The 24,204-nt window shown below is 39.0% G+C and overlaps 1 protein-coding gene across 1 annotated transcript in view; it reads left to right on the forward strand.

The window, feature by feature from the left end:
• Nucleotides 1-22,241, forward strand: part of CHP1 (calcineurin like EF-hand protein 1) — a 46,820-nt gene extending 24,579 nt beyond the window's left edge. Inside the window, 5 exon segments of the mRNA XM_021009236.2 lie at nucleotides 914-994; nucleotides 3,805-3,932; nucleotides 13,725-13,786; nucleotides 19,899-20,021; nucleotides 20,288-22,241. Of these exon segments, the coding sequence (XP_020864895.1) occupies nucleotides 914-994; nucleotides 3,805-3,932; nucleotides 13,725-13,786; nucleotides 19,899-20,021; nucleotides 20,288-20,341 (448 nt within the window). The 3' untranslated portion in view covers nucleotides 20,342-22,241.
• The last annotated feature ends 1,963 nt before the right edge of the window (nucleotides 22,242-24,204 follow it).

Genomic DNA, 24,204 nt, shown 5'->3' on the forward strand with positions numbered 1-24,204 from the left:
TGGGGGTTAGGGAGTAGGAAAGGTGACTTTCCAAGTGCGACATTAGCAAACACACAGTTTGGCTGGAACATCAAGTTGTGATGAGATGCCTGTAAAATAAGGTTGAAAAGGTAGAGTGGCATAAAATTCATGGAGGGGGGAGGTATGGCTACTAACTGAAGGAACTCGGTCTTTTTTTAGTAGGCTGTAGGGAACCATTGAGCAGAGTCATGATACAGTCAGATATCTATGCAAAGATAAAAGTGCCATTAGGCACCGATTCTAGGGTTTCAGGAAACTGCATTTTGTGTGAAGTATTCACTACAGCAAAGCTTGCTGGAGGTAATTACTATTACTCAGTTTTTTGAGGATTAATTTTTTCCTCTAATTTGGGAAGGGGAGAGTGGGCTAAAATAAAAACAGAGCAAGGAAGCAGCCTGTTATCTCATGTTATTCTTTCTATTGATATAAATATTGCCTAAGTAGCTCTATGTTGCTATAGGACCAAAGTTCTCGTTAATTTGCTATTAATTAAGGGGTAAGAGGACTCTTTGTAAATTTTTGCTTAGAGAACCAAAATTTCAGGCTGTGCCTTTGCTTGATGATGCCATCATTTTTGCTGTAAATTGTCCAGATATGACTGGAAACAAAATGGGAATGCTTGGGGAATCATTTACTTGTAGGGATTAGTATTTGCATGGGAATTGGTTTCCTTAATAAAGCAAAGTGCTGAGTTCACTGGAGTGTAGCATAATCAAATCTGGCTTCTTACTGCTTTTCAGAGTTGTTGATGGAAGAACATTTGGCAGGTGTTGCATGCTATATCCTGCAGTTGTTCAACTACATTTGGCATAGAAGTACATTTCAGAAGGTGAAAAGTGTGGTCAGGGTCAATGGGTTCTTACTCAACATGGTTTTCTTTCTGATTGGGTAGCCGGGAAGACTTCCAGCGGATTCCAGAGCTTGCCATCAACCCCCTGGGGGATCGAATCATCAATGCCTTCTTCCCTGAGGGGTGAGTTTTTCCTTAAGAGTCTGATTTTTCCTTACTAGATACTGCCTTAGCCAATGTGAAAGTATACAGTAAAATCTGAAATGGCTTTGTGGGCTAGAATTGCCCTCCAGTTCTGGATCTCTCCTCCTAAAATTGCTTTGTCTTAAGTGCAACGAAGCCCAGATTTGCTAGAATGAAACGAAGTATAACTTTGTCTCTAAGTTTTACAGGAGAAATCTTCAGAGGTGAGCTGTAAAAAGTAAATATATGCTGCACAATATATCATAACACAACCTCTAAAACACTGTTTCTTGATTGGTCTATTGTCTTTCCTGACCAGAGTCCTGTTCAGCATTTATCTCCGGTAGAGGCAGTATTTAGTGCCCTTTATAATAGTCAAACTGCTGTTTCTAAATTTTGTAGCTCTACTCACCCTTTTTCATGTAATCTAACTCTTCCTTTCCCCCTACACCAGGTATCCTGTGGCAAATTAGAAGTTTCTATCTATGTCAGTGGGTGGGAAATATTAGGAAGTATTGCCACAAGACTCCATGTTCCTGTGTCAATCCTCATCCCACTCAGTTATCTCAATACCCCTTCACTTGTCAATTGAAATATCTTTGATAGTGCCTGCTAGGATTCATCTAGGAAAATGACCCTAAACTCAAAATTATGGGTTTTTTTGGTTCCAGCAAGGCTTTCAAATTTCTTCTGTGCTTTTCACTTAATAGGTTAATATTAGGTGAATAAGTGAAATGCTCAATAAATATATGTTGATTATGAAACTTTTAAATCTTTAATGTGTGCCTAGTAGCTGGTAATTTGGCTGTATTTATATGAATAAAGACTATAATGTGACTTTATACTGAGCTGTCCCCTTACACAATCCCTTTCTGTCTCCATGTCCCAAGTGAAACTGGGACTAAGAACAAAAATTCAGTGAGAGCCAGTTCTCAATTGTGAAACCAATTCCACCCAGGACAGTAAGCACAGATGCCTAGTCTGGAAGTTTAGATATCTCAGACTGTCAACAAAGGAACTTTTTAGTTAGTGAGGAGAAAGAAGAATGGGAAAACTGGTAGCTATCTTGTTTAAACAGATACTGAATCTAAAGAAAAAGTTAAACACAGGAGGGTGGTTCATGCTGATAGTACTTTCCCTAAGCCTGAAACTTTACTACTTCTTCTTTACATACTAATCTAGTTCATTTCCAGGTTCAACCCCTGCACAAAATCTTTCCATGTCCTGACTTTTTTCTTTAGCTTCTACAGTATGTTAAAACTCCTGCAGAAATAACATTAAATGCTAGGTTTGCCCCGTATTCAGGCAGGTTTTCATTACATAAAGAAAAATCTAGTTAAACTACTCTTACCTGAACTTAGATTTTCATCCTTTGTAAGACTCTTCAGATATACTAGTAGGTATCTTGTAAAGAAATACTGAATCTAAAAAAAAGTTAAACACAAAAAGGCTGATTCATGCTGATAATATTTTCTGTAAACCTTAAGATTGTCTGCCAGCAGGCTATTTCTTCTCAATATTTTGCCAGGCCAAATCAGTATCTACTGTGAGTATGATATCATCTGTATTTATGTCCACTGACTTCCCATTTTCTTCAGCAAGGTAGAAATAGACTGTTAGTGAGCTCTTAGCCAAGCTACAGCTCACTCACTATCCCACGTTGCCCTAATCAGAATTAGATGTTAGGCTGCCAAGTTTTTCTTTTCTGGTCTTTTTGACTAAATATGAAAAATCAGATTTGGAAATGAGTTTTTAAAGATGGTTTCTTACCATATTCACTTCCTACATTTTGCTCTGGTATAACATGCCACCACCATCTACCAGTATCATCCTAGCAAAGTAATTCCGGTGTAAGTTTCTTCAATGCAGAAACTATTTCATTTTTGTCCTTATAATTGCAACATCTAATGCAGTTCCTGGCAAATAGTTCTTATTAAATGCTTATTGAATAAAAGAATGCAGTGTTGTTTCCCAGCCTCATGGCCACCAGTTCTTTTTTACCTTACTTAATATGTTGCAACTTTATTAATAGGATAACTCCTTTTTGAATAGCTGAAGGTCATTCTTTTGGCTGCATTGTAAAACAAAAAATGTATCAGCTTTTGTCTTTTCAAAACCCCCATTCCTTCCCTTGCTCATGCTGAACATCCTATCACCCAATATATCGCACATAACACGCCCAATATATCGCACATAACACACCCACTGTGGCCTGGAATTTACTTTTAGGTGCCTGTGGTAACTAGGCAACCTATCATTCCCATGACTGCTTTTGAGAGTCTAAATAGCTTTGTTAAATGTTTCTTTAGTCTTTAAAAAAAAAAAGGGGGACTTCTGGAGAATCATTTTCTTTAGAGTTACTGTTTGGTCTAGAGGCCTGCATCATAAAAACATTTTTTTTAAATTACTAAAAGAACTGATTAGATGTATATTAGTGCAGTAGCAACACAGACTGTAGAGATGTCAGTGTGTTGAAGTGATTGTCCTTAGTTATCACTAATTTAGTAGTAGGCTACTGAATCTTTAACTAAGTCCTTAATGAATGTGAATTCATTCACAACTGATTTATTTAATAAGCATTTTGTATATTATCCTGGATGAGCCTGACAACAATTTTGTGGGGCAAGTGTTGTTCCCATTTTATATATAATAAAAAAGAATTTCAGATAAATTAAATGACTTTGCCCGTGGTCACATGGTGTCAGCAATGGCCTTTGAACCTAGGTCTTCCTTAGTTCTAGTATTAACGACATAGAAAATAGTCCTGCTAATCAATATACACTGTTGTGTTTATTGTAACTCTTATTCAGAGAGGACCAGGTAAACTTCCGTGGATTCATGAGAACTTTAGCTCATTTCCGACCAATCGAAGATAATGAGAAAAGCAAAGATGTGAATGGACCAGAACCACTCAACAGCCGGAGCAATAAGCTACACTGTAAGGCGCTGTCTGTCTTTTTTGTTGGAACCTTCTACTTTCTTGTCTACTTTTTGTTGCTGTTGTAATTCCATTTCTATCTCTCTGGGGTTCAGTCAGACTCTAGCGATCTTACACATGTGAGCAACACAAGTTGCAGGCCTTCTATTCATGCCTATTCCCTAATTCCTTTAGTGATATTTTAAATTCAGAGACTTTTAGGAGTTGACACTCTTGTCTCATTTAGTGATACCTCCCTACTTTTCAACTCCCCTCTCATCCCTTCTCTCTTTGCACTGCAAGAAGGCTTCATGGTTTATGTTTTTAGTTAAAGTATGTTAAAATTGAGGAAAATTGAATTAGTACATAGATAGAAACTTAAAACTTAAAACCAAGGCTGCTACTGTCTGAAGCAAGAAAAGATCACTAGGAAAGTTTGTCAACTACAATTTTTTATAGTTCTGTGAGAGATAATTACTTTGTAGCTCAAGAGATCTGCCTCAATTGACTATAAATGTAAGAAAATATTGACTTGACCCTCATACTCTGGAATTTTAAAGTTGAAATGCAAGTATATTACTCACTAGGAAGAAGTAATCACCTTAAAAGCCGGAGACTTAAGTCCACATGTGATTGGAGCTGGCAGTATGGTTAACATACGCTGTAGTTAGCCCTCAGCGCGTTTCCATTCTTGAAGTAAATTATCGATTTAGGTATTAGATCAGCACATAAAGTTTGGCAGAACTTGGTTGTAATTAGCAAATGAATGTGAGTTTGGATTTCAGAAGTTTGAGTTTCAGAAGTTTTGCGTTTCATAACAGACGGTGCTGAGCCTCTAAGTAATATAGGCATAGAGAAGAATGGTAGCTTAGCATTTTTCCCAGTGCTAGTTTTTATTTCAGTTCATTGTGAAAAGGGTGAGTACCACATGTTTACATTTGATTATCTAGAGTAATAGAAGGGAAAACAGCATGGATGATCCAAAGGTTTGGATAAGTCAGAAGTCATATATATTTTGTTTAAGAAGGTAGATTTTAAAATGGGTCTAAGTGATTTTTCTACTCGTGACACCTTAAACCTGGCTGATTTTTGGCAAATCACTTAACCTCCTGGGCCTCGGTTTCTTCATCTGTAAAATGAAGAGGTGTTAGGGGCAGCACATAGACAGTCTCTTCCTGAGTTCAAATCTAGCCTCAGACACTTACAAGCTCTCTGATCCTGGGCAAGTCACTTCACCCTGTTAACTTCAGTTTCCTCATCTGTAAAATGAGCTGGAGAAGGAAATGGCAAACCACTCCCGTATCTCTGCCAAGAAAGCCCCAAATGGGGTCAGGAAGAGTCGGACAGGACTGAAAAATGACTGAACAACAACAGAATGAAATGTTGGACTAGATAGACTGTGAGGCCACTTCTGTTATAGATTTAGGATCCAAGAATTTTCTATAAACAAAACAATGAAACTCTGTAAGGCTTAAGAAATGTATAAAGCTGCCCTTTCTTTGCTTAGTTCTGCTGAAAATATCCAGTTCTCTCATATTGGTGCTAAGTAGATCACCTCTAAAATGTTCCTTAGAGCTGGGTCATGGTATAAGTTACAGATTCCAAAGATCTTTCCTGCATGAGAAGAAAGAGCAAATAGAATATGATATCACAAAAGCAGTTACCTTTTTTGATGGGAAAAGTTGTTTTTACCTTTTTAAAAAGTTAGTTTTATTTTTTCAATCAGTAAAAATCCGTCTTTTTACCTTCCCATTCTAACACACATCTTGAATATTAAAGGAAAATAAACCGCATTATGAAAGTATATCTATAGTCAAAACAAACGTCCACATTGGTCCATGTTCCACCAAAAAAAAAAGTTTGTCTCATTCTGCATTCTGAGTCCTTTACCTCTCTATCAGGAGATGGGGAGAATGTTTTTTCATTAGTCCTCTGGAGTTACGGTTGGTTATCACACTGATAAGAGATCCTAATTCTTTCAGAGTTGTTTGCCTTTGCCATTTTGTTGTCCCTGTATTGATTGTTTTCCTGGTTCTGTTCACTTTACTTGGCATCTGATCATAGAAGTCTTCCCAACTCCATCATTTCTTGTGAAGTACCTGGTAGCACAATGGCTAGAGCTAGGGGCCTGGATTCAGGGAGGCCTCAGCTGTAAAATGGGGTTAATAACAGCATCTACCTCAGGGTTGTTGTGAGGCTCAATTGAGATAATACTTGTGAAAAACACTTAGCACAGTACTTGACACATAGTAGGTACTATGTGAATGCTTATTCCCGTCCTCTTTTTCTTTCTTACATCACCATAATATTCTGTCATGTTTACATGCCATAACTTGTTCATCTTTTCCCCAACTTATGTGCAACCACTTAGGTTCCCATTGTTTGCCACATCAAAGGAGCTATAAATATTTTTGTACGTCTTTAGGGTTTATGTAGAACTAGTCCCTCTCTTAATCTAACCTCTTTAATTCCTCCTCCCCTTTCACTCCTATTTCTCTGTTGAGTAAAATGTATTTCTATGTGTGTGTATTCTTCCTTCCTTTACCCAGTTCAGATGAGAGTGAGGTTCAAGTGTCAACTATTATCTCCTGCCCTTTCCTCTTTGTGCACATAAAATATCTACTTGTGCATACTAATAATGTGTTAATTTTCCCTAACCTTTCCTTTCTCCCCTCCACCCCCCCATAGTGTATTCATCTTCCCCTCTTTTTCCATCCGTTTATTAAGATCAACAAAACATAACAGAATGTCTCTCAAGCCTTATCTAATTTAGACGTCCTCCTTTGACCCTTGATGATGATAGGGATCAGAGAGAGGGGACACATGTATGGAGTGATGGCCCCATATTTGAATATAAGTTGTCTGTCATTGTTTAGTGTCTTATTTTTCATTTATGTTTACCTTTTCATGTTGTTCTTTACTTTTATATATAAACTTCAAAGTTTCTCTGCAGCTCTGGTCTTTTCATCAGGAATTGCTTCGAAGTTTTCTATTTTGTTGAAGGTCCATTTCTTTCCCTTGTAGCATTATTCTCAGTCTTGCTAGGTATATTATTCATGGCTGTAAGCCATTTGCCTTTTACAATATCTAATTCCAAGTTCTCCCTTCCTTTATCATAGTGGCTGCTAAATTGTGTGTGATCCTGACTGTGTCTCCTTAGTACTTGAATTCTTTCTTTCTGGCTGCTTGCAGTATTTTTTTTTTCTTTGACTTCGAAATTCTGGCTTTTAGCTATGTTATTCCTGCATGTCTTGATTTTGGGATTTCTGCCAGAAAATGACCAGAAGATTCTTTTTCTTTTCACTTTACCCTTTGCTTACATAAGAGAGCTGCGTAACTAAGATTTCTTGAAATAGGATGCCTAGGAATTTTTTTTTTATCATGACATTCAAATAATCTAGTGATTCTTACATTTTTTCTCCTTGGACCTGTTTTTTGTTTTTTCCTAGTTTTTCAGTCTTTTGACTTTGTTTTACTATTTCTTGTTGCCGTATGGAATAATTAGCTTCTGTTTGGTCCATTCTAATTTTCAGGAAGTTTGTTTTTTTTGACAAGGTTTTTCCAGTTCTATCCCCTGTAGCTCTCCTTTGTTTTCCAGTTTTTTTCCTCAGGTGCTCTCATTTCATTTATATAAACTTTAAAAAAAAACTCTTTTGAAATTCTTGCTTCATCTCTTCAAGGAATTCTCATTGATTTTGTGCTCATTGTGTTTTTCTCTGAAGCTTTACTCGTAAGTGTTTTGGAGTCATTCTCTACTTCTGGGTTTGTGTCTTGAGCACCCCTGCCACCATAATAGCTGTTTATTGCGGGATTCTTTTTTTGTTTGCCAATTCCTACTTCCTGACTTCAAACTTAGGTTAGAGCCAGGCTCTGCACACTTCTGGAGGGAAGGTCTGGGCTGGTCTTATTACTGCCTTCTTTCGGTTTGGAATGTTGTGTTATCCCAGGATCTTGGGGACAGGCTGGAGATCTGTAAGCTGCTTTCATTTTCTCCTTTTTGGTTGTCAGGTAGTCAACTAAGAACCAGGCACTGAGGATACAAGAATCAGTGAGTCCCTTCCATCAAAGAACTTGAACTCCATTAGGAAAGAAAATGTGTATGTAAATAGCATATGCAAAATATATACAAAATATGCACAAAGTCATTTGGCAAGCACTAGCACTTGAGGGCGGAGGGTCAGGAAAGGTGTACTATGATCTGTGTGCGTCATGTGCAAGGACAGTTTGGCTAGACTATAGAGTTCAGGAAGCGGAATAATATATAATATGGCTGGAAAGGTAGTAGGTCTAGGGCCAGTTTGTGAAGAGTTTTAATTGTCCAACAGAGTTGTTGTTTGATCCTGTCAGTCAGTAAGCATTTATTAAGCACCTGCTACATGCCAAGCATTTTGCTAAGCACTGAGGATACAAAGAAAGGCAAATGACAGCCCCTGCCCTCAGGGAGCTCACAATTTAATTGAGGTGGCAACATGCAAATAATCATGTACAAACAAGCTTTATACAAAATAAAAAGGAAACAATTAACAGAGGAAATGAGCTAGAATTAAGAGGGATAAGGAAGGATTTCCTTTAGAAGGTGGGATTTTGTCTGGGATTTAAGCGAAGCCAGGAGGTGAAGTTAATGGGGGAGAGCCAATGAAAATGGCCAGAGTCAGGAGGTGGAACAGCAAGGAGTCCAATGTCATGAATCAGAGTGGGGGGGGTGGGGGGGTGGGGCATGGAGTGGGGGGGAGTGCAGCAAAGTATAAGGTGTAAGAAAAATGGAAGGGGGTGAGGAGGGAGGTTATGAAGGGCTTTTAAATGTCAAACAGAGGGTTTCATATTTGGTCCTGGAGATGATAGGCAGTCACTGGATTTTATTAAGTAGGAGGGGAACCACTGGAATTTATTAAGTATAAGAATAACATAATCAGAACTACACTTAAGGAAAATTACTTGAGTCATTCATGTCATTTATTCAGGAACTGGAAATCAGTAGTAATTCTTCTAAAACGTCAGAGCCCCAATTCCTACAGCTGGGTATTTTATGCCTCAGTGGGCAATGAGGCCAGACCAGTGTTTCTAGCCCTAAATTCCTCAGGCCAATCAGATCTAAAGAACATCCTACATACACCCTTACTAGGAAACTAGCTCAATTGATAAACAAGCACCACCCTATAACATCCCACCCACTGGTGGCATGGTCCCCAAAATTTTCTAGGATACCATATCATGCAAATAATCTTAAAACAATTCTAAGCTCATAAGCAACACTGGAAGAGGAGCTTAATCAAACAATAAAAATGTGAATACTCTTCTTCATTCTCATAGTGAGGATAATATCAAGGATGGGTTAGAGTAGATTTTCTGATCTAAAAAAAGACTGTCCAGGAGCATTGCAGGAACATTAGATCAGTAGCACAGATGACAATACCTCCAATGCTATCATCTATAGGAAAATAGGTAAGAGGTCACAGGCTTTTTCCATGAAACCTCTGCTTGGACCTGAGTTAATGGCAGAACTCACCCTATGTAGTATTTTAACAATCAACTATCCCCACTCCAAAGAAGCCTCATCAGGAAATGGTACCAAATTTTGCCCCTTTTAGAGGCCTCTACTATAAGAGTTGGGTGCACACTCTATTTACCTTCATCCAGGGACTTATATTACCATCGGGTCAATTAATGGCTTTCTTCCAGGAGAATTCTTATCAACTATGATTATAAAAATACAATTTTATCTCCTCTATACTTTGAAAAGAGCAACACACCTCCCAACTTTGTAGAAAAAAAGTTGTTCAGATCATCTGGGGGAAAAGATGCCAATTCAAGTGGAACCTGAACCATTTTTCCTGAGTTGTATAGAATTCTCTGATGAGGCAGAAACCTTAACTGAGACAAAATCCAAAAGCAGTCTGTACTTATCGGGTCAGTCTTAAGGCCAGTTCTGAAAAACTACTGGACCAGATAGCTTTCTCCCTTCCTACGTATCATTAGTTTATCAAAAAACACAGCCTCTTGGATGTGGAACACACAATTGCAGTTACCAGAGGTGTGATGACAAAGTTGTACTTTCAAAAATCTCTTCAAAGTTTCAGTGATGCCAGTTGCCTATGAAAAAGCCAGTTGATGGGATGGTACCAAGCCAAATCTGACCTTCATAATAAAATGAGTGCCCTGATCAGGGGAAATGATATGAAAGGGCCATAAAGAATAAGAATATGTTCCATATCAGCTATGATGGTGGTTTCCATAGTAACAGATTTAATTGGTACTTCAGTCTCCTCTCCTAAATAGGTAGAAACTTTAGTGAGATCAAACTTCTTGCCCTGAGATGGAGTAAGAGAATAAATGTAAATGCTCTGATTGACATGAAGAATAATCTACCACTATTAGACCAGATTATTTGATTCAGCAGACGGCGTATGATGTCTCCAAGAGGCATTAATATACCCCATAAACAATTATATGGAATGAGATACATTAACAAAATTCCTGCAGTGTTTCTCACCTGGAATAGGTGTACCTTTAACTTTCCTGTGATGTTCTCTCGGGCCCTAGACTGCTCGAGCAGATCCATGGCTACTATCCAGGAGGCAGTATAAATAAAACTCTTGGCTGCCTCATCACTCAGAACTATTACATGCTAGCCATGCAACTCCCATTTTGACCCATCCAAAGGATTTTTTAGATGGATCTCTCCTATGCCTTGTCTCATATAAAATGCCATCTGTTTGTTCTAGGACCTCTGCTATCTCGTTCAACATTGATTATTATGGTCTTAGACATCAGTGCCCTCAGGAAGTATGGCCTTTTTCGGGTCTTTGCCCACCAAACTGGCAGTAAGAATATTCAAGAAATCCTGAGGAAAGATGGTGAAGGTATAGCGAAAGCCTTCCCGGGTAAAAGCAAGCTACTTCTACCTCATCTTCAGCCAGGTGAATGGAGAAACAGTCATTATAGAGATATCACTCACTCAGGGTTTGGTCTGCCTTGTCAAGATCAAGAACAGCCACAGCAGTGAGCGCAACTTTTTCATCTCCTGATAATCTCCTATAAGTTACCAGGTACCATCTGCTTCCTTCACTGGCCATACAGGGGTATAGGGGAGTTTGTGTAGTGAAGTACTCCTGCCTCCTCCATCATTAAGAAGGAAAACATCTGTTACTGCTTCCCTCCTCACAACCTGAGGGACCTGATATTGTTTGATATTAACTACAAAGGGTGGTTTGGGCAAATCCAAGGATTTCTGTTCAGCTTTACCCACCAATATAAATACTACTGTAAGCTGCCATACAGGTACTGACTCCCCTAGAATTCATATCTACACCCTGTCTTTATGATTAGCCTTCACAACTGAAACCCAAATGGAGGTCTTCCATCTGAGCTTGGGTGTTCCTTCCCTTGGATTCCCTCTCACCCACAACAGAAATTGAGAAACTCCTATGGAATCCTAGGGAGTCCCTGGAATGATGATAGCTTGATTACTGGTATGTAGCAGCTTTCCCTTTTGCAAATCACAGTAGTACTACTACTGTAGCTTCCAGCTCCTCCTGTGGTCCTGACCACCTGAACCTTGGAGGAACCACTATTCCTCTGCCACCTAGAAGAATCAGAAATCCTTCTATAAACTTTTTTATTATTACTTTTGAGGTAATTGGACTTAATGCAGCCAATAAAATTCATTCTGCCTTTTTGCTTTATAATGGTTAGTTTATTCTAGGTTCCCAAGCAAAAATTTAAGAAGCTAATCCTGTTTATTTTCTAAGTAAGTGAATCTATGTCTCCCTTTGTCTGTAAGGGATACTTAGGTTTAACCAACCTAAGTATTTTACGGAAACTTAGAGATCTCTAATAACTTGATATAAAATTAGTATTCTGAGAAAATTTAATGTTTTATTCAAATAACTTATAATTGTTCATATGCTCATGTTACCTTAAATCACATGAGAGGCAGTGTGTTGCCAGTAGTAGAGAGCCACTGTTATGAAGACCAGCATTCAAGACAAGTCACTGAGACTCTCAATGTGCCCAGGCCAGTCTTTAAGACTCTTAAGTTTCCAAAAGGCCATAGATCTGCAGTGGTAGAGGGGACACTATACCACTGAAATCACAGGTCCTATTTGGGGGGGGAATCATCCATGATTTTCAGATGAGTTGAAACTTATCCTATAGTGGAAGAACCTAAATTTTTACTTTGCTGCATGTAGTTACTTCTTGAAAATTAAGATAACAGATGTTAGAAAAAGACAATCCAAGCTTACCAGCTGCCTTTTATTTCTCTGTAGACTTAAAAATCACAGAATCACATGGCTAATAAATGAAACCAGACTAGAACTCAAGTCAACAAGCATTTATAAACACTTCCTATGTGCCAGGTACTGTGCTAAGCTCTGGGGATATAAAGAAAGGCAAAAACATGTTCACTGCCCTCAGGCAGTTCGCATCCTAATGGGGAGAAAGTGTGCCACACACAAGGAATATTGGAGGTAATTTTATAAGGAAGGCACTAGCATTAAGGAGGCCTATGGAGGATTTGAGCTGAGACTGGAAGGGAACCAGGAAGCAGAGAGAAGGAGGGAGAGGATTCCAGCCACTAGGAAAAGCCAATGAAAGTGCCCAGAATCGGGAGTCAGAATGTCTTGTACCAGAAGGCCAGTGTCACTGGATTGTAGAGTATATAGAAAAGGGAGTAAAGTAGAACAAGACTGGAAAAAATAGGAAGAGGTTAGGTTATGAAGAGCTCCAGTATCCAAAGAGAGGATTTCGTGTTTGATCCTAGAAAGTTCCTGGTGCTCCAATTGAATGGAGGTTTGGGGGAGGGAGTAGTCAGTGCTTTAGGAAGCTCTCTCTGATAGCCAAATGGAAGAGGGATTAGAGAGGCGAGATGCTTGGGGCAGAAAGACCAACCACAAGACTATATCCGGAGTCTAGGCATAAGGTGATGGGGGCCTACTCCAGGTGGGCAGCTGTGTCAGAAGGGGCTATGGAGGAGAGATATTGTGAAGGGGAAAACAGGACTTAACATCATATTGGATATGTAGGGCAAGGGAGAGTAAGAAGTCAAGGATGACACTTAGGTGCCTGGAAGGACAGTGGTGTCCTCAGCAATGATAGTAAAATTTGGAAGTGGGAAAACTTTGGGGGACAAAGAAGAGTAATGAATTCATTTTTGGACATGTTGGGTTTTATCCAATTTGAGATGTCCAATAGGCAAAGATGAGAGACGAGAGATCAGGAGAGAAGTTCAGGCAAGATAGAACTGAGAATTACTTGCATAGGGATGATAATTGAATCCCTGGGAGCATATGAAATCAAACAAAATAAAATAGAGAAGAGTTTTATTTTTTTCTCTATCTATAGAAGAAAGGATAGATTTATTGAAGTTTCATACACCATCATATCCAAAGCAACTAGGTACCTATTAGGCTGAAACCAGATAACTTAAAGAGATAGGGAGCTGGCCCACTATATCTCCTGCAGGTATTTTACAGAGGAACAATCTGCTGAGACTTTAAGCAGTCCTCAGAGCAGATAATATCATGCCCCAATCTTTTGCCCCACCATTTTTAATGGTGGAGGAAAGCATCAGCTATGTTAGTTATCAACATATTTTAAATTAAAAGCTGATCTGCATTCTTAAGACCAAGGGTTATCACTTCAGCATTAACTTCTTTTAGTCTTTAAAAACCCTTCAGTAATAATATTGTTCTTAGAGAAATCTACTACTAATTGATTTTCAGTTTTACATATTTCCTTTATAAATTCAGTTCCTTGGGAAGGGGAAGAGTAAAATGCCATTCATTTGAAATGACTTTATCTTTTCCTTTCTAGTTGCTTTTCGATTATATGACTTGGATAAAGATGACAAGATTTCCCGAGATGAATTGTTACAGGTATGTGGGGCTACTGGTATGGATTAACTTGTGTTTTGATTCTGCCCACTAGAAAGGAAATTGTCTCTTCATTCAGCCAGCCTCTATACAGAGCACTTTATAAAAAGACTTGAGCTACCATTTATTTCAGTAGGAGGATGGCAAAAGATTGTCCTTGCTGTATAAAGTACCTGGCTTAACTTCTGTATATTCACAGGCAAACAAGCATGCAGGAAATAGCTAAGCTCAGACAAGTTAATTGTTGGCAAATTACTTTTTGGGCAATAAGACCACTTCCTGAAAGGATGGTTAGAGTGACTATCCACACCCAGAGCTCACCTCCAAAAAAAAAGAGCAGGAGAGACAGACTAGGATGTGAGGGCAAAGGTAGTACTATAATGCCTCCTGTTGTCACCTGGCCTTGCTGCCTGACATTCCTGCCTTAACCCCTGGTTCTCCTGCTAGAGGCTGCTGGACATTTGCCTCATTTGCACCTTCTATCCCACCCTTTCTTCCTTTAGTTTAGGGGAGGAGAAAATATGTCCCTCTTGGATATATAGCCTTAGACTAGACTGTGAATTTGAATGATCTTCTAGGACCTTAGTTGACTCATGACCCATCTTATAAATTAGTTTATTCTAGAGTGGGCTCACAGCCTGAGAGCCTGGGGCGATAGAGGTTATCCTAAAGAAATCAGAACTAAATTAGTGTCTGGAAAGAAGGAAATAGAAGATGATTCAGGCCACATTAAAGATTATCTCATTTGAGTATCATCCTGTAGTCGTAGGACAGGACACATACTATAACTTGTCCTTTGGGTGAAAGTATCCTGTCTTGGATGAGATGTTCATTCACTTTTTCTGTAACAAACTCTGAAGCCCCTATTCAGCAGGGTTGTATAAAGGCAATTCTATTAAGTCATTTCTATAAGGCAGTTCACTAGTAGAATCCTCCTGTGTTTTTATCCTTTGGCTTACACCTGGCTGCAGGAAAGATTTCAGTTGATTTGAGTTGGTTTGTTTGTATTTTCCCTCAGATTCCTATTAAGATAAGGAAAACTGAGAAAAGGACATGTGATTAGAGAATGTTTCTGGACCTTGTTTGTATCATGGATGTCTTTGGAAGTCTGGTGCAGTCTTTGGACCCCTTCTCAGGATAAAGTTTTTAAACACATAAAATACATAAGATTACAAAAGAAACTAGTTATATTGAAATAAAAATGGAATTTTTTTTCCCATCTAAAATCACAGATTCCCTGAAATTTGTCCACAGAAGCCTCAGAGGTCCATGGGAACCCAGGTTAAAGACCCCTGGACTAGAGTGTCAATCACCTATTTTTCTAGTCAGTGGCACTGGAGTGTTCCCAGAGCTGAGATTGACTGTATGGTTTATTCCTTTTTATATTCTAAATGTTTTTGCTTGTATGATCGCAACTCCTACTTTTTTTTTTATTCACCTGATGTATAATAAAAAATTTTCTAGTCCTCATTTTTATTCTGTATATGTCTTTGTTGTAAGTAACAGATTATGGGGTTTTGTATTCTTAGCCAAACTATCACTTTTTCATTTTTTTGGATTATTTAACCCATTCATATTTAAAGTTATGAGAATTAGCTTTATATTTTCCCTCCATTTGTCTGTAACAATGGGTTTTTTCCCCTTCTTTCTCTGTAAACACAGTACTGTGTCTCTTCAGTTATTTTAGCTAATCTATTTTAAAGCAACCCTATTCCTACCAGCTCTCTGCTCCTTACAAGGCCAAACAGTTCCTATAAAAGGTGAATCCTAGTCTTAGCCACTATACTCAAGACCAAGAAGGGCCTGCCCCAATTATCCAGTAGTACAGGAATAGAGTTTGACTCAAGCATAATCCCCTAACCCAGACACTGACAGGACTGATGATGTGAACACACCTAAGAAAATGCTAAAACTATAAAGTGGGACTGTGAGATGCCAAAGAGGTAACCCACTACCACCACCAAAAAAAGAAAAAATTAGTAACTTCACAAGATGTCCAAGTAGAACCTCAGAGTAAAAGATGGCCTAGCCACAAGGAGTATCTGGAAAATATGAAACAAGAGATACAAAATGGAATAGCCTAAAGGGGGAAAAGGTTCACAAGAGAGATTGATACTTTAGAATAGGTAGTGAGGAACCTTATCTGAGAACTGAATACCTGGAAAATTAATGAACCAAATAGAAAGGAACTCAGTGAGACAATAAGAAATATTAAAAGCAAAATCAAAAGATTGGAAAAAGCAGAAGAAAATAAGGAATAAAATACCAAAAATAACTGGCCTGAAAAACAAGTCAAGGAAATATAATCCAAGAATCTTCAAACTACTAGAGAAATATAACCCCTCCCCCAACAAAACAAAACAAAAGGCATGGATACCATATTTTAAGAAATTACACATTGAAATTTCTGTATCACTTAAAACCAGAGGGCATAGTGAAAATAGAAGAGATCTTCTGGCTACCTCCTGAAAGAAACCTCAAAATAAAAACTCCCATAATGGTCATAGCCAAAATTCAGAACTTCTGGATCAAAGAGAAAACACTCTAAGCAACCAAAAAAAAAATTCCAGTATCATGGAGTCAAAGCCAGGATTACATAAGAATTGGTAGCAGCCAATATGAAGGAGAGGAGAGCTTGGAATATGATATTCCGAAAGGAAAAAGTCAAAGGGTTACAACCAAGAATCAAGTCAAGATGGCAGAGTAGTAGGAATTAGTACAGCCAAGTTCCTTTCCACAGAATTGCTCCAAACATCTAGAAAATGCACTAAATCTTGATGAAGAAATCCAGAAAAAGTCACAGTGTGTCATTTGTCCAGCCCAGGCTGGCATAGGACAAGAGACAAGGAAGCCAATGGTGATGGAGTTGAGTTGCACCAGAACAAAAGGGGGTCCCAGACCTATACTGAGATACTTTGGGACAGGTGTGAACTGGCAGTTTAGTCACTGACTACCCAAGTCCAGGTCACAGATCCAGGACAGGCTGAAGAGACTTTTGCAAGTTTCCAGGTAGAGGTGCCCTGGGATCATAACAGAGCAAGTTCTGAAGCCTGCAGCAATGTGGATCAGACCCCAGGAGCAGGGCAGAGTCGCATTTCCAGCACCTAGCCCAGAGAAATAACCAGGACAGGAATACCAGACCAAAGGAGAGTGTACAGTTCTGTTATTGAACCAGAAAAACTTCCTAAATGGCTGATAGGGGCTAAGTATAGCAGCAGATTCCTCATGCTAAGATCCAAACTCAGGATAGGAACTTGTAGCGTTCAGATGGGGGAATCATAATCATAATCAGACTTTGCCCAGGATCAGACCACTTTGGGAGCACTGAAAGCTTGCAGGTCCTTGGCCTGTTCCTGAGATGCTGGAATAACACAACACTTTACTCCACGAAAGCAGCAATAGGACCAGCTTAGCCCTACCACTAAGTGGGAAGTTAGGAAGTAGACTGGAAGAGTGGGCAAACAACAAAAAGAATCCCACCGTAGAGTTATTATGGCAGGGACATTCAAGACATCCAGAGGAGAGTAACTCCAGAACATCAACAAGCAAAGCCTCAGAGAAAAACACAACTTGGGCACAAATTCTTCTAGAATCCTGGAAGAGGTGAAGCAAGAGTTTAAAAAAAAATTAAGAAACTTTTTATAAGTGAAATATGATGTAATTTAGCAGCCATCACTGTAAAGTAGTGAGAACTTGGATTACAGTATTGCAGAGTACCAAGGATGTGTGCTTAAAGCCAAGAACAACTTACCCATTAAAACTGAGCATTGTAAGCTCCAGCCTTGGGAGTCGGGAAGACCTGAGTTCAAATTTGGCCTCAGACGCTTGACACTTACTAGCTGTGTAACTCTAGGCAAGTCGCTTAACCCATTTGCCTCACAAAAAAACCCAAAAAAACAAACTGAGCATCGTAAGGGATAAAATGAATCTTTAATGAGGACTTCCAGGCACTCTTGATGAAAAAACCAGAGCTGTGAAGAAACTTTAAAGTTCAAACACAAGAGTGAAGAGAAACATAAAAAGGTAAACAAGAATGAACAATAAGTACTAAACAGGAATAAACTTCTTATATTCAAATGTGGGGAGATAATACATGTCTCTCTTTTGAACTCCATCATCATCAAAAGTCATAGCATCTAATCAGATGGGGTTGAGGGGAGCCTGGGATTGTTTCTGTTATATCTTGGTGATCTTTAAAAAAGAATGGAGAGAGGGAAGGGAAAGGAAAGTTAGGAAAAATTTTCTCACATAATTAGAATGCACAAGTAGGCATCTGTAACAACCAGGAGGAGGGAGTAGGACTTCAACTTCACTCTCATCTGAAGTGTTCAAAAGAAGGAAGAATATGTGCAAACACACAGTTGCTTATAGAAATACATTTCATTCAGCGGAGAAATCTGAGGGAAGGGGGAATTAGAGGGAGGGTAAAGTAAGGGTGAGATTAGTCCTAAATGAAACAAACTAAGGATGTACAAAAATGTTTATAGCTCTTTTTGAATTGGCAAAGATTGTCAGTCTGAGGGGATGCCCATAAATTGGGGAAGGGATAAACATGTTATGGTATATAAATGTGCTGGAATACTGTTGTAGGATAACAAATGATAAAATGAATGGTTTCAGAGAAACCTTGGAAGATTTATGATCTGATGCAGAGTGAAGCAAACAAAACCAGGAAAACGGTTTGTACAAAGATAACAATATGGTAAAAACAAACAACTTTGAAAGAATTATATACTTTTATCAGTATAATGAATGACAAACCACCTTCTGGAATACTAATGGTGAAGCCCACTCTACTCACCTCCTGATAGGATGGTAAAGCATTCTAAATGTAGAATGAGAGGGGAAAAAAATTTTTCCAGACATAGCCAATGTGGAAAGTTGTTTGATTGGCTGTGCTTGTTTGTAATGGGTTTTATTTTTCTTGTGTTCTCAAATGGGGAGGTGAGAAGGCAGGTCTTTGCTGGTTAAAAGAAAAAATATTTAAATATAAATAGGGATTTCCCAGTATTTTTGAGAACCTAAATTGAGTAGACACTTTGAAATGGAAACTGCCCAGAAAGTCACTATATGTACATCTTTTGACCCACCAACATAATTTGTAGGCCTGTACTTCAAAGAGATCAGGGAAAAGAGGAAAAAGAACTCTGTGTCCAAAAATGTATAGCAACCTTTTCTGAGTAGCAAAAACTGGAATCTAAGGAAATTCTCACCTATTGGGGAATGAACAAATTATGTTATGTGAATATAATTGAATATTATTGTGCCAAAAGAAATGATGAAATGGACAGTTTCTGAGGAAACAGGGAAGACACCCTCTATCAAATAGTACAGGATGAAGTGAGAAGAACCTGGAGAACAGTTTATTTAATAGCAACATCATAAAGAAAAGTAACTTTGGTTTGTTTTTTTTTTTAAGGCAATTGGGGTTAAGTGACTTGCCCAGGGTCACACAGCTAGTAAGTGTCAAGTGTTTGGTCTGAGGCGAGATTTGAACTCAGGTCCTCCTGACTTCAGGGCTGGTGCTCTATCCACTGCGCCACCTAGCTGCCCCAAGAAAAGTAACTTTGAAGGACTTTAGAACTGATCAGTGTAATGACAAAGCATTATTCTATAAGATTAAAAATGCAGAATGAGACGTACATTTTTGGACATGACTGATGAGAGAATTTTCTTTGCTTGATTATTCATGTTATGAGGGTTTTGATTTTCTTTTGTATTGTGGATCAGTTGGGAGAGTGTGAGAGGGAGAGAAAATAAATTTTAATTGGAAAAACAATAAAATAAATTTAAGAATATGAATATGAGGCTAAAAAATAGGAGACAAAAATAATTAAGGTATCATGGTGGACTGGTGGCAGTTGGGGACCTAAATTCTAATTCCAGTTCTGCCACTTATGACCTTGGACAAATCCTTTTCAACATTTCTTGACCTTACTTTTCTCATTTGTAAACTGAGTTCCTTTCTAATCAACCTGCCATTTGGGGTTAGTTAGCCTAGTTGAATATAATTGATTAAGGCAAAATTTCAAACTACCTTGACTTGCCATTTTCATGCTAGTAAAAGATTTTCCCCAAAAGCAGCCTGTAATTTCTGGACTTTTCATGTTGATAGGTATTACGCATGATGGTTGGAGTGAATATTTCAGATGAGCAGCTGGGCAGCATTGCAGATAGGACAATCCAAGAAGCTGACCAGGATGGGGACAGTGCCATATCCTTTACAGAGTTTGTCAAGGTCAGGAAATCGTTTCTTTTATCCTAGAAATAAAATTCTAATCCCTGAAAGGAGAAAACATACCAAGTATTTGCTGGGGACAGAGCTTGGTGAACCTGACCTTTGGAATGTTGGATGTGGGCTTCTCTCCTTCCTATTTCTTCTCTGAGACGTGGCTTCATATCCCAACATATGACTGATCTGTGGTTTGGGATACTAAAGGGGTTGTGGCTTTTGAACTTAAAACAAAGAAGTTGTCTTATTGCCTATTTGGGTTCTTCTTTCAGGTTTTGGAGAAGGTGGATGTAGAGCAGAAGATGAGCATCCGGTTTCTTCATTAATAGATTGGGACCAAATTGTTCCTGACTGCCTTGTATTTAAGAAGCGGAACTTGAGTTTTTCTCCCTCTCCCTTCAGAGTCCCTCCCCTCCCCAAGCGCTGCTGCTGTTGCATGACACACCTTGCCCTGTTTGTGCCAGCACACACCTGCCAGCCTTGGTGTTAGAAGCAGGGCACTAAGTTATGAATGGTACACCTGGGCTCTCCTGCTCTCTTTGGTTTTTCCCTCCACAGTTCTCCATTTATCAATATTGCCTTTCCTTTGTGTGCTGCTGTCAGCTATAAATCCATCAGTCTGAGAAAGAGAGGGAGGGAAGCACTCCCACCCATCCCCAAAGAGCCAACAAAGCCCCTTCCCTGGATGGAGACTGGAGCCATACGTACGTTCTAGTCAGGTTTTAGCACTCCTTCTCGACTTTCTTTAATGTCTCTACCCGCACGTATGTAACTACACAGCCAATCCTTCGGTCTCACTGTTCCTTTTTATTGAGTCTCACCCTCCCTTGCTCTTCCTTCCCCCAAGCTACACCTATCACACTCGCACATCTCTGATTTGTCGGGGCTTATAAGGTTGGTGAAGTGGCCTGATGGTTTTTAACCACTTTCCACTCCGAACTGAGCTTCTAGGACCTTGCCTCTCCAGGATCTTTTGGGTACCTGCTACTCTTCCTTGGGCTCTTTATACCGTGTTGTAGTTGAAAGACTGCAGGATGGAGGCATCCTTCCTGAAAACAAGTGGCCAGGGTGAGAGGTGGAGGTCAAGCCCCCTCTGAGTGTGCTCACTTAGGTCACCTCACCTCTGATCTCTGACCTACATGATTACTCTTGTTAGTACAGTATTTACCCTTCAGAAACTGGCCATCCACCTGGAAGCACACTTGATCTCTAGGCATGTATTATTGGGATGGCATCTGTGGCAATATGTATGTGAAATTTCTCATGGCTCCTTGGAAAGGGAGGCAAGCTTAGCATCCCAAGATCCTCGGTATTGACACTTGCTGCATGGTTTATACTTCGATATTATTACCCTGAAGTATCTTATATTTTGAGTGTCCAAGCAGACAAATTAGTGTTAAGGAAGTGCCTAACTTATCCCAGACCAAGAGATTTTAAGATTGTCCTCAGTATCTTGAAGTTTTGCACACAAATTAATTCTCTTTAAAATTGACATTTGCAAATGATTACGCTGGAATTCATAGCCAGCTTATATTACAGGTCCAAAGAGATGAATGTATTGCAAAGTTAGCCTCCTGGTTAACTAGCTTCCTAGATCCTCATATATACTGCAGCAGATTCTTCAGAAACGAAGGGTCTGGCACTGATTGCACATCCTGAGGTGGATTTGTAGGTCCTTGAAAAAAGCCAGAGCAACTTCCCTGCCAAAGTCAGCTTAACTGAGGCTTCCCTGAATCAGGCTGTGCCATGCTAACTGTTGTATGAGTTGATTCATTTCTGTATCTGCCCTGGACTGGCTTTTTCCTGGTTCCTTGCTTGCTTATTTGCATCAGAAGACTGATCAAGGTGTACATGGGATTCTTTGGCAAGGTACCTTGCTTACCTATCCTGAATTTTAGAATGCCAGGTGGAAAAATGAGGTGGGTCAGATGGGGCAGTGTAGATGCAAATTGCCAGTGACTTTCTCATGAAGGAATGAACCTAGATTACTGCTCCAATGATGTAATATAGGAATTGTATAAAAGGGAAGAATTGTCCAGTGTGATCTGTTAGAGAGGTACTTTAGTGGCTTCATGACTTGCATATTTAAGGTTCTTAAGGAAAAAAAATGCATTTTCCCCCTTTGGCTGTATAGCAAACTGTTTTAATCCACGGTTGTGCCTTACTGTTCCATTAAAATTGTATTCTTTGATCCATCAATAAATACTTGTGGCTAAAACAAATAAACAGCTCGTTTTAGACTTTTTTTGAAGCATAATTCTTTTCCCATGAACATACACACTTTCTTCCCTCATCTCCCCCACCAAAAGTGGGTTGCAAGTACAGTAATTTATGACCTATTTACACCCAAGGCTGTAGACACAACTAGACAAAGGACAACTCTGCCTCCAATTTGCATGGATACATGTATATCTGGGAATTCACCAGAAGGCTGTAACTTTTTTTTCTTTTTAAAAATTATGATGATGAATTTGACAATCATCAGTAATCACAAACGTTTCCTTATAGAGAGAATAGACAATGAGAGTTCATATGACACCATGATTCTGTTATGTAAAGCTCAAAATGTACATGGATATGTGCATATAATTTAACATGTTAATTCCTACACTGCCCTAATTTTTTTTAATATTTCCTTGATGCTCTTTTCATCCTTATGGAGATTATCACTACCACTCTTCTCTCTCTAAAAAAATAAAAAACCCCAACCATTCTTCTAAATAAAATGCAAACGAATCCATACATAAGCTGTGTCAGATGTATGTCTCGTTCTGTACCTCTAATCCATCACCTCTCTGCCCAGAGGTTAGAAGCATGATTCCTTATCAAACATCTGGAGTCGTCATTGGTCATTTCATCTTTCAGTTACTTTGTTTTACAATGTTACAATGCATAAATTGTTCTGATGCTGTTCACATCACTGCCTCAGTTCATACAAGTCTTCCCAGGGTTCTCTGAATATGTCTCATGTCATGTGTCACTCCCTATGCGTTTTATTCTAACAATTCAATCCAACAAGCATTTTTTGAGCACCTACTATATTCCAGATATTGGGGGGAAAAAAAGATTCCATAACCTCAGGGAGGTTACAGTTAGCTTTTCACAGCCCACATCATACCAGAAACAGCAAAACAAAGTGGGAGTGCTGTGTGAATGACTGCTGAGAGAACATGGCATAGCTAGAAAGCTGACCTGGAAGCCAGGAAAACTGGGTTCAAGTCCTGCCTCTGATACTGACTGGCCCTGGGCAAGTCATTTTACCTCAGTGTCTTGGCAATGCTCTAAGAATATAAGTTGCAGAGAATGTAGAGGGAGTTTATGAAATCTCAGGTTAAAAAAAAAGCTGATCAGGAGAGGACCCCCAAAAAAATCCATAAAAAGCAATAATAACATCCTCTGGAGCAACAGCAATATAACTATTCTGTTCAAAATATGAGTAAATAATTATGTTCCAGATACTCTAAGAAGTCAAAGAATTGAGTGACACTGCTTAGGGGGAGAAAAAGTGCTAAAAACAGCAAATGTCACATCTAGAAAATCCATTTATGTGGAACAGAGTTGGCATCCTAATAACTCCAGCTAAATAAAGTGTTTCTATATGTGGAAGCTTGTTATATTTGTATTTCAAGAAATTGATATTCCAAGCCCAACATAGCAGCTGTGAGGCGATGTTTCCCAGGTTAACTGGGAAAATCCAATGTGAGATCAGCACAAAACAAGGATGTCCTACTGAGCTTATCAACAGAAGCTTTATTTGCATGAAATGGTTCTCGGAATACTAGGAGAAAAGCATGTCTGCCTATAAGCTGCCCCCTCTTCAGCTGCCTGAGTTCAAACCCAGATTGTGACTGTTCTCTGAAAATGTCCTTGTTTAGATGTGAGTCAGGCCCAGGTGAAAGGGATAGCTAATTTTTTGGGAGTGTGTGTGTGTGTGTGTGTGTGTGTGTGTGTGTGTGTGTATACACACACATTCCAGAGCAATGTGGCATTAAATGGTGTCTGAATTCTGTACCTTGTGTGCAATGAAGAGAATATACACATGGATTTCTTGAAGGCAGAAGCTGTGTTTGCTCAGCTTCAGTGAAAGACCAGTTTAAATTTTAGACTGATACTGAAATATTCATTTTTAGGGAGGAAGAGGACAAAGAGTTATCAAAGAGACTTTCACCATCTTTTGAAATAGTTTCTC

The sequence above is a fragment of the Phascolarctos cinereus genome, unplaced genomic scaffold, assembly GCF_003287225.1.
Source record: "Phascolarctos cinereus isolate Bilbo 61053 unplaced genomic scaffold, phaCin_HiC Scaffold_3;HRSCAF=262, whole genome shotgun sequence".
Taxonomy (NCBI): domain Eukaryota; kingdom Metazoa; phylum Chordata; class Mammalia; order Diprotodontia; family Phascolarctidae; genus Phascolarctos; species Phascolarctos cinereus.